Below are 10,778 nucleotides of genomic sequence, written 5' to 3'. Positions count from 1 at the left end.
GGCAGAAGATCCGTTACAGATTTCACAGTTAAAATCAATAAAGTCAAAGCAGCCCCAGCAGTTCTGTGCTATTAAAGATGTGAACGATGGAGGTGGCGGAGGCCGGCGTTCTGATGTCAAAAGGGCAGCACAGCTCAGGCTCCCTGCCTGGCATAAGCCATCTATTTTTAAAAGCATAAATCCAAAGGAAAATGAGCCCTTAGTATGAGTAAGATGTTTGAAATTGACATGTGAGAAACGTTTAGCTGAATCTCTCAGGTTTTCACAGGCAGAATGCCATCAGATCAAAGTACTGAGGGGGTCTCGGTGATGCTTGAGTTAATAACACTTCTATTTAAGTGCTTAAATGGGAAAAAACACACTGGCACTGACGTTGCCTCAGCAGCCGTAGGACTGCATGGAACCATTGTCTGTAAGGAAGAGTGACTCACAGCTATCTTAGTGCATCTGGTCCCGAACGCACAGCGCCTGCACACGGGAGATGCTGGCATTTGGGACACCAATGTGCGTATGAAAATAGCATTTTGGTGTGAGCACAAGACCTCATCTGCACTGAGACTTCATAACACCAAATGGGCCACATTGAAAGCTGCTAAAATAAGCAGAACGGCGTCACACGCGTCAGCCATCAGCTCAAGCAGTAGACGCAACCTTAAGATACATCTAAAAATAAATACTGGTTTATTACCAATAACATAGAATGGCCTGGGTTGAAAAGGACCACAATGCTCATCAGTTCCAACCCCCTGCTATGTGCAGGGTCACCAACCAGCAGCCCAGGCTGCCCAGAGCCACATCCAGCCTGGCCTTGAATGCCTGCAGGGATGGGGCATCCACAGCCTCCTTGGGCAGCCTGTTCAGTGCGTCACCACCCTCTGGGGGAAAAATTTCTTCCTCATATCCAACCTAAACCTCCCCTGTCTCAGTTTAAAACCATTCCCCCTTGTCCTATCGCTATCCACCCTCATAAACAGCCGTTCCCCCTCCAGTTACTCAAAAGTCTCATGAACATTTTTGAAACAGCGTATAAATACATGGATGCTCTTTACTGAGGCAGAAAGGGATGCCATATTGGTCACTGGTAAAAATATAGTTATGTTCCTCCCCAAAACATGTCAGAAAACCTCAGCACCTGTCAGGCGAAAGGAAGGCAGCTGTGTCCTGCACATACCATCACATCAGACAGCAGTTTCTAACAGCCACTACTGCTCCCCTGAAAAACAAAAACCAAAGGCTGAGCATTTTCAAGGATACTCATTCAGGTGCAGTGCTTACATGGTCTGTGGTAAAAGGAAACTGGGGGAGATTTCCAGCATACCAGAACAGCCCCCAGGGCCCCCAGGAACACCAACCAAATGAATTCCGGCATGGGTTTACAAAATACACACACCAAATACAAACATAATTTATTACCGATTTTCAAGTCAGAGTTCAGGATTTAAAAAGGCCCGAGTACACCATAATACATCTGTTACAACCCTCCCTCAGAAAATTTCAGATTTGTACATTAAAAATAACAGAATTTTATATCTGTAAAAACCCCAAACGTTTCCCATCAACGTACGGCCCTCAGCTCCACCTTTTACAGCTTCAAATTCTGAAGTCTTCACGAATACCAAAGAGCTATCTGGTAAAAATAACAGCTTTAATTGGCATTTGTATTGTGCAGAAATCATGCACTGCCTTCCAGAACCCTGAAGCAAATTTTCTCATCTTGGAAACCACCAAAATAGTTCAAGAACAGCACTGCACATCAAAGACACTTCCTACCACCCTCATCTCCCACAGCCACTAGGAAAGGAGCCATTGAGTTTACTGACATCTCCCTCCAACAGCCATAGAAAAGACACGAGCTGCATCATCTCAGAGAGAGAAAAAAAAAGTTGATATTTGTTTAATATTAAACAGATTTTTAAATGAACTATTCTCAGAATAATCCACCGTTGGTATAAAAGCATTACAGTACTCGATAAATAAAAATGGCATAACACTGAAGGAAATACACTGACATGAAAAGGCGCTTATAAAACACAATGCAGTGCCCCGCAGGAACTGGAGTGTACCACCTCCCCCTCCAGTATGGCAGAACATTGGCAGAAGTGCTTGGATTAATGCACTGTTCCACCACTTTTTTAATGAAACAGATTATTAATTTCCATTTATTCAGTGGATAACGGACATTTCTGTTGTTTAAGGAGCTCAGTTCTTCCCCCATCGAGTGACTGTCCACGCACAGCTTTTAAAACAAAAAGTCTACCTCTCTTAAACCAAGAGCACTGTCCCTTGGAGCCAAGTTACATTCAACAGAGATAAATGTCAAGGCTGATCGGCCAAATACCTTTCAGCAATCTCTCGGTAATTTCAAGATGTTGTTTGCAAGAAACAGGATGCGAATGCATCACCATAGCTGAAAACAAATGATAAAAGCAAGATACAAGAAATAACAAAACTTCAAGGCTTCCCCAGTGTGTTTCCAAGATTGATTGCTCTGTTAAGACTCCATAAACGTTTGAGGTATTTTCACTTCCATGAACAGAACAGCACCAAGGAAATGTTTCAATTCTGAAATCTAGAAGTAATCAGAATGCTGTATTTGAAGCATCTTCTGCATGTCTAAACATGCAAAGGAGAAATCCTCTGTGTTCCATAATTTAGTGTCCAAAATCTTATAAAAACACAAAGAACAGCTTCCATCGTTTCCAACAAATAAAACAAGACTCTGTTCTGTCCAACATAGAATTATTATTAAACAGAAACAAACTGATGGAACATGAACTCCCTGTCCATCCAAGTTCAAAATGCACAGTCAGGAGGCAGCTCTGACAGCACTGATATCCATAGAGGATGAAGTATGCAGCAAGTCAGGACCTCCAGAAGGAAGGCTGCAGAAAGCCCTTTGGTAATGGGATGTCTTTCTTCTGCAGACTTTCCTGGTGAAGAAAAAACAACAAAACAAAGTGAAAAAAGGAATAAGAAATAGATATCTTAGTTTGCCATCTCTTGTATTGTTAATAAAGTATACAAAAATTTGAAATGAAAGTGATGATATATGATATATATATGATATATATATATATGATATATAATATAACTATGATATTAAAACAGGATAGCTTCAGTTTAAGACAACATTCACAGACCAAAATCCAGCATTTAACAGTTCTGCAGGCTTCCTCTGAAAGAACACCTATGCAAAACACAACGCTGCACAGATGCTACGAAGAGCAGCTCGAAACATCTGCTTCCTCATACGGCTCATCAGGGCAACAGCAAATACAAGCGAGCTGCTGACAAAATGCAGCTGTTAGAAATGACTCAGCAGAACCTGTATGCCTCCTCTCACTGCCACCAGTCTTCACCGAATGTCCATTACATCAGAATACATTTGCACTGAGAAAAATAGATGTGAGGTAAGAAGGAAGCGAGATGTTTGACATCGCAATTATCATTAAGGAAATTCAGCAACCAACACGGGTTACATCATAGTTACAAGGCTGGTCTATCAAGCATGCTGCAAGCAGCACCAGACACGTTATTGGAATGATGCACGTATTGAACGGAGCAAAGGAAAAAAAAAACATTTGAAAACTGAAAAAACCTGTTTTACCTCCAGGAATTGCTTGAAACGTGTTAAAGAGGCCTTCTGTCCAACGTTGGTAATGGCTTCAATCCTGCAGGAATAACAGCATGTCTCACAATCTACTTAGCTGGGTTTGATTTACGAGCGGATAGAGAGAGAATGTCAGAGATGGGAAAAGGTGGAAGAGTATCACTTAAAAGCAGGCACTCGAGAGGTAAAGGCAGGGACTATTTCCCATCCCAAACGCAACCATCATACCGTGGGATATATTCTTCTTGCATCAGCAACAACAGTTTCCAGAACTGAACGTGGTAGTGTTTCATGAGAGCATTGCCACACACCTGCGGTACAGAAACACGCAAAGATCAGATTCCAGATCTGGGCCTCAGATCAGCACGACGCCTTCAATCAACTTCTTCAATATCAATCGCTCAATATTTCATCTGAACACTAAGAAAGACTCCTACATCTACCAAGAAGCAAAGCCTCCTGGCTGCCCCACTGCTGGAACAATCACCTGTTTCTTCCTGTTGAATGGGTGGTCATCACTAACATCAACTTGGTGTTATCCTGCCTCTCGTGCCAGTCTCCACCCCCCACCCACCAAAATATAACACCTATCCCTAAAACACCATTTGTTAAGGCACACCGTGGCCAATCTTGAATACTGCAGTATGTACCCACCAGCCTTCTTCATGTAGACAGTCTACAGAACACCTCTGGTGTGTTTCGTTTTGTACTTCTGCATTTTGTACATTTTAAATGGCACTGGAGAGCACAAGAGCTGCATGCAAACGCATCGTGTTTGACAATGCACCTCTCCTACCTCCAACCTTCAGATTTGGCTCTTATTTAGGAGCTGCACCCTAGGCTATAGGATCAATATAGATTAGGCTCTGTCCCTTTCACTGAGAAAGATCCATCCTGTCTTATGAAGTAGCAATGGAAGCTGAAAAGGCCACAGGACCTCACTCTGCACTGCACTGTACAAAGTGGCACTAAAGGATGAGCAGATGTTATTCTTACAAGAGCATGCAACTATGTTTCAAATATTAGGAATCTTGAACTAGGTTCAGCCCCAAAGCTGTACATACAGGAACCTGGAAATATTCACCTTCCTTTCTGAGGAAAACATGGACAGATGAAAAAAACTTGCAGTTATAACCCACTCCAAACCCCACCTCAGTCAGCAATCTTCTTTCTCACATTAAACTGTCACCAATTGGGACTTTAACCACCAGTAATCCCCGTGACTGTCTCACCCCAGAAAACCAGCATGACTTTCTTTAACTAGAGAGACAAAAATCCCATTTGCTTATGTCCTTTTTCAGTGCTCTGCTGCTAAGTGGGCTCAGGCTGTGCCATCACTGACCTCCAGAAAATCATATAGAAGTGTGGCTGTCACAACCACCAGAGGCTCCATGTTCAGCATCTGAGCAAGCCAGCACCACCCATAGCTCAGCCCATGGGGGTGTGTCTGTAAAGCAGTAAAACAATTTCATGTTACAGAACATGCAAAGTGCTATTAGAAAAAGACATATCTTTTAACTTCCATTCTCCTATACAGAGTTATTTTACAACAGCCTTACATACAACTTGACTGATGAAAATACTACACAAGTAAAGGTCTGTGCTACAAATTACTTTGCACTGCTTTGTTCCAGTTGTGACCATCTCCCTGCAAATACATCACGAGTTGCTTTAGGTTCAGCACGCTTCAGCTGCAAGCTGAGTTTTCAATACATGTGGGATAGCAGCAAAGTTCTGACTGTGCTGTTACACATCCATACCCCTTGTTTGTTCCCATAAGGCCAGCGGAGCTGAATGAGAGCGGCATACAGACGAATCAGTCCTGACATCCGTTTAAGAAAATGATCTTCCTCTTCCATCTTAGAATCCTGAACTAGATACCCGAGCATCCTAAACAGAAGACATTGCAGTGTTAGTACAACTACACGCATTCACATGAATCTTTGCAGCTCTCAGCATTAAGTCAACTGTGCTGAGACAAAGGATACTCTAAAACCTTAAGAATTATTGCAAAGGCTGATTGTTACATTGTGGATCATAGATTGCACTGGTTTACATCACACAGAGTCTTTAGGCTCTGTATTGGATATTTCAGCTGAAATCAAGCCGTGGCTGTTATGTGCTCTTTGGAAAGGACAAGGAAGATGAAGCAAAAGAGCATCCATTACCCCTAAAAATACTTCCAAAGCTGAAGGACACAGCGTCCTCCAGGGACGTCCTCCTTCAGGAGCTGCACGCTTCTGAGTAAACCTTCAGAGTCTATGCCAACATGGCACAGTGCCTTCGTAATTAAAGAAGGGAAAAAGTGGAGTTCACTCAGGAGAACGCATTCTTTGCCCTTCTAGAGCCCACGCTGATGAACTTCAGTAATTAATTTACCTCTGATATTCTTCCATAGAAGCCCCCTCCTTGTATGCAGGGTAGAACGGCACAGAATAGGGGCACACCCGGTGCAGATGAGCTAAAAAGAGATCTCCGACTCGAGGGTGCATTTCCCAGATTCCTGATATCACCAGTGCAATTGGGAAAGCTGACTCACGGTGAGAAGCTACTTCTTCTTCTCCTTGTTTCTGGAAGGGGGAAAAAAAAGTTGAAGAGGGACAACAGCATCCAAAAGAAGTCCCTAAAGCACCAGCTACCTTTCTCCGCTCGATAAAGAGAACAGTTCCTCACCACAAATTTCTCTGCAAGCTTGTAATAAACAAAATCCAGGCCTTGGGGGAGCTGAGTCACCAATACAGTTTCCCCTACGCTCTGAACAGGCTTTCCAGAGAGCAAGTTATTGAGCTTGTCAAATATCTGTCTTAGCTGAGAGCCTGTAAATAGAGCAGAAATGTACAGAGACAGAAGATCAGGAAAAAGCAGATGAGTCTTAATCAGATCCCATCAACAACCAATAGATCTACGCCCTGAAGAGTGAAGCTCCTCCAACTGCTGTGATTAAAGAAACGGAACCATGCTGAAGCAAGGCGCCTCTGAGGGGAGTGACACACTTGCAAACCATAAGCAATAATGTGCTCCAAAGAATCGGGTGCTTCCTATGGCAGCTCACTCTTGTAGGGGTAATTATAGAAACTTCGGACACTTTGTGTCCTACTAAAATCTTCACAGCTAAAGGCATTACAGTTGGATTGGGTTCTTAGCGTTTTCCTGACCTGCAATGGTAGAGATCTGGCTCACAGGGATGGTAACTGCTTTCTGCAGTTCCATTCTTATCTTCCTAACCTGCAGAAGAAGAAGAACAACAGCAATTAAAAAAAACCACCACCACTCTATAAAGCTTCACAGAACAAGAGGTCTGACCCAGGCTGAAAGGCAGAGCCTCAGTGATACGAATGAGCAGACTCAACAGAGGCTGCTGTTAAAAACTGTTCTAATGAAAGCCCCCTCACATCCACTAGAAAGAAGACAATCACTCTTCAGCAGTGTCAATCACTTGTTCATACCTCGCTGTCTTTGGAGCTGCTCATTGCACTGAAAGCAGCAGCACATTGGGCCGCAGCATCTTGAAGCTGTTGGTACCACTTCATGGTGCCTTCCCTCGCCTTAACCGAGAGGGCTATGTAAAAATACAATAACCATTTAAAAAGTTAGAGAAGTTGTGTCGTCACAAGAATAACATTCCAAAACAGCATCTGGTAGAACAGTAAAATAGAGCATAAAGAAAAAAGGACGATGAGGAGAGAAAATACAGCCCTACCAACCTTCCTTCTGCTGCTTTCCTCCCGATGGCTGCGCAGGGGCAGGAGTCTGAGCTTCTGCCTGCTGCTTCTTCAGTAACTCCTCCTGCTTCTGTTTCTTTTCCTGCTCATCTCTCCTCTTCTTTTCTTCCACGGCTGCAGCGATTTCTTGCTGCATTCTGGAGATCAGCCCTCGCATTTCCTTCAGGGCTTGTTCAGTATTGGCCACATCCGTTTGAGAAGGGAAACCTCTCTATCAAGAGACAGAGAAGACAATATAGCATCAGTCTTTGGCTCTGCTACATGTAGACCACCGCACCAAACAGCCCAAAGCCTTGGAAGTGCTAGGCTATGTTAGAACAAGCTGCCTTGGATGAGAACTGTGGGAAGCTTTAAGAAGGGACAAGCAAAGGGAAGAACAACTCTCTACCTCACTAGTGGTGCGGATGAGTCCTGACACCAGCCCGCAGATCTGGTTGCCTCGATTACTGTATGCAGAAAGGTCAATTTTTGGCAAGTCCTTGTGCTTGTAATTGGGATCAATCTGCTGGTTCAGCTGCAGCAGTTCCTCCTGAATTGAATAAAGGCGACGTAATCTTTCCTGGCCTTCTTCCCTACGCAGTCGCTCCTGCTCTTCCTGGCGCTGCCTCTGCTGCTCTGCCTCACGCAGCTTTAGGTTCAGTATCTGGAGAGAAGAGACAACGTTCAGTAACAGCAGCTTTACAGGTCCTTCCTGTCTCAAGGAAAAGAAGATGCATATGGAAAAAAACCCCACAAAAATCCCACAGTTTTTCACCAGTTATGGTCTGAATTCCCCCCACAGAAGTACTACAGAGCCTGGAATAGCATGCCTGATAAACTTTGCTGCCTACAGCACTCTTGGAAGCACAGGACTGGAGGTTCAAAGGGAATCTTAGGACTGTTTGGTCCTCACATAGTTGGAGAGAGGGGAAAACAAAAAGATTGAAGAAGATCCCAGTAGAAGCCAAAGACAGAAAGTATATTCCAGTTTCCTTAAATAAGTTAGCAAGGTTATAAGGATCTGCCTAACAACATCCCAGTGCCTCTATTACAAACCATGCCTTGATCAGCTCCAGGGAGCGGAACAAAAGCCCTCATCAGCAACCTCTGAACAGAAGTTAGTTCAGTTCAGGGCTGCACTGCTCTGCCCCTACAGCATGGGAGCCTTTACTGCATTTCCACCACAGTGCAGCAGGGCTGAGGGCAGCAGCACAAAACACCTCACAGCAGAACTGCCACGTGCTGACAAACACATCCGTTGGCCCTTCTCCCTTCCCACACGTAGCCGTGCTCTTTGATAACACAGGACTGCCACACACCTTCGCTCTGTGTCGGTGCTCTTCTTTCAGCTTCTCTTGCTGCCCCTGAGTTTCCTTTAAACTAAAACAGACACAGAAGAAGCATTCTATTAAAGGCACGAACAAGAAAACACACACAGACACACGCAGTAAATTCCTTCTTTTCCAAGAATCAAACCTCGCCGATTAAACGTTAGAACATCTTAAGGACGCCAGAGCCAACCTCACCTCTTCTCCATCACCTCCCGCAGCTCTTGGATCTCCTGACGCCGCTTCAGCTCCTTCATTTCATCAAAACGTTTCAGCTGTTCTCTCGCCATGTCGTACGCTGCCCTCACCAGCTGCTCCTGCTGCTCCTGCCGCTGCCGGAGCCTCTCCTGCAGGATGCACAGGTGCCAGAAGCACCACAATGTAGCACCCGAATCCACCAGAAGGAAACACAGACAAAGCTGTCCGGAGACAGCAACGTGGTCCATGCGATGCTGTCCCACACCAACGTCCCAGACAGTGGTTTAGGATCAGTCATGCTTTTGTTTCTATTTACCCTTCCTTTCATCCTGTATATCTCTTCGTACATCTGAATGCAGCCTTCAACTTTTGCCATTTTAGATACAGGAGGTATCGGAAGGACTTCTTGATTCACTTCCAGCACACCGGGATCACTGCTTCCCTGCAAGGCCAGCATACAGGTAGAATCAGTGACTGAATACAGGATCAGAAACTCACGGAGGAAACCTCTTCAACTGCACATTATTCATGGAAAAACAGACAAATGAGCCAACCAACGTGCAATGCGTACAGCGGGTAAATAGGAGTGGCAGCCTCACAGCTCTCAGCTGTCTCCCAGCAGCTCCATCAGGCTGGGATAATCGCTATTCCCAATCACTACAACTGGAAGCAGAGCTAGCAAGAGCTTGCTGAGGCTGGAGGGAACCCCAGGCTTTCTGTGCGTCCACAGGAGACGTTAAGCTGGAGGAAACCAGGAGCCGTTGGTTTTTTAGACTGCTCTTCAGGAGGAGCCCTCGACCTCCCTTACAGCTTCTGTCAGACCCCGCTGCCTCACCAGGACCCCTCGTGGTGTTCCTCAAGTCTACGTGGGGCCAACACGATGCAAACCTTCACCACCCACTACCGCCGCTATGCATGAAGCCCTCTAACACAGAGCTCCTGATGTTTGTTCTCAGGGGGTTCATCCATTCCACTGCTCCACAGCTCAGCTTCCCTGACAGCCTCCCCCCCCCCCAGCCCCATAAGAGGGAACGACGCTCCTCACACCCATTGTATCACCCCCGGTTACGTTACACGGGGCTGAAACAGCGCACGCTTTGCCCCGCAAATTAACGGAGCGCAACCGAAACGCATCAGACGTCTCACAGCGCTGAGAAAGCTCTTCTCCTCGCAGCCGTTCGCAGCGGGGCCGTAACTCCGGGGCTACCTTCGCTTCGCTCCGTGCTGCGGCTGAGGGCTTCGCGGGGCCCTCGCAGGCGGACGCTGAGCTCTCCTGAGCAGTCGGATCTGTGTGAGGGGCCGCACCTCCGGGCGCAGAGCTGGAAGGTACCGCTGCCTGGGCTGACGAAGCGGTCATCCGATCCAGGACCCAGCCGGCATAAGAGGTCAGCGTCAGAGGAGAAATACATCCTTCCAAGATATCCTGGGGAGAAACGCGTGTTGGTCGATAAGAAACGCATCGCGAAGGTAACGGTAAGCCGCGGCTCACAGCGCTCCCCGAGCTCCGCCAGCGCGGCGCTGCCCACCGCCCGACCCCGGGAGCCTCACCTCGTCTTTGTCCGAGTGGCGGAAGTATTTCAGCCGGCCTTTGCTGGAGGCGCGCAGGGCTTCCAGCGTCTCCCAGCGGAGCTCCCTCGCCTGCATGGCCGACCCCGCGCCTTCATAGGCCGCGCCGCTGCCCCGCCGGGCGCACAGCGACTTCCGCTTCCCCAGCGGCGCCGCCATCGCCCCCTGGCGGGCGGGCGGAGCTCCGAATCTCTGCTCGCTCGGGAGCCGCAGCGCCGCCTATCGCAGAGAGCACTGAGAGCGGCTGCGAGAGGAGCGGCTCCGTTCCCGGGGCGGTCGCGCCGCTCCCCCTCTCCTCGCGCTTTCCCCGGCGTGGCCCAACGGCCGCTCGGTTCGCTGCCGTGGGGGCGGTTTGCAGCGCCGCTGCCGCGCGCG

The 10,778-nt window shown here is 47.0% G+C and overlaps 1 protein-coding gene across 3 annotated transcripts; it reads right to left on the bottom strand.

The window, feature by feature from the left end:
* Window positions 1-1,394: 1,394 nt before the first annotated feature.
* GLE1 (GLE1, RNA export mediator) lies at window positions 1,395-10,569 on the bottom strand. 3 transcript variants are annotated; one of them, XM_004945834.5, is made up of 16 exons: window positions 10,386-10,569; window positions 10,045-10,260; window positions 9,154-9,279; window positions 8,838-9,058; window positions 8,631-8,691; window positions 7,721-7,975; window positions 7,315-7,543; window positions 7,057-7,169; window positions 6,766-6,835; window positions 6,284-6,426; window positions 5,990-6,180; window positions 5,371-5,500; window positions 4,953-5,057; window positions 3,839-3,921; window positions 3,608-3,671; window positions 1,395-2,930 (listed from the first exon to the last, which is right to left on the bottom strand). In XM_004945834.5, the coding sequence occupies exons 1-16, from the start codon at window positions 10,560-10,562 to the stop codon at window positions 2,862-2,864; spliced, it is 2,253 nt and encodes a 750-aa protein (XP_004945891.5). In that variant the 5' UTR covers window positions 10,563-10,569; the 3' UTR covers window positions 1,395-2,861. The 3 variants fall into 3 exon arrangements, with proteins under 3 accessions (XP_004945891.5, XP_415496.6, XP_046757846.1); XM_415496.7 differs by having other exon boundaries at window positions 8,838-8,986; XM_046901890.1 differs by lacking the exon at window positions 10,386-10,569 and having other exon boundaries at window positions 9,984-10,132.
* Between the last annotated feature and the right edge of the window lie 209 nt (window positions 10,570-10,778).

This window comes from Gallus gallus, chromosome 17 (assembly GCF_016699485.2).
Source record: "Gallus gallus isolate bGalGal1 chromosome 17, bGalGal1.mat.broiler.GRCg7b, whole genome shotgun sequence".
Taxonomy (NCBI): domain Eukaryota; kingdom Metazoa; phylum Chordata; class Aves; order Galliformes; family Phasianidae; genus Gallus; species Gallus gallus.
This window is presented reverse-complemented; position numbering and strand designations above follow the sequence as displayed.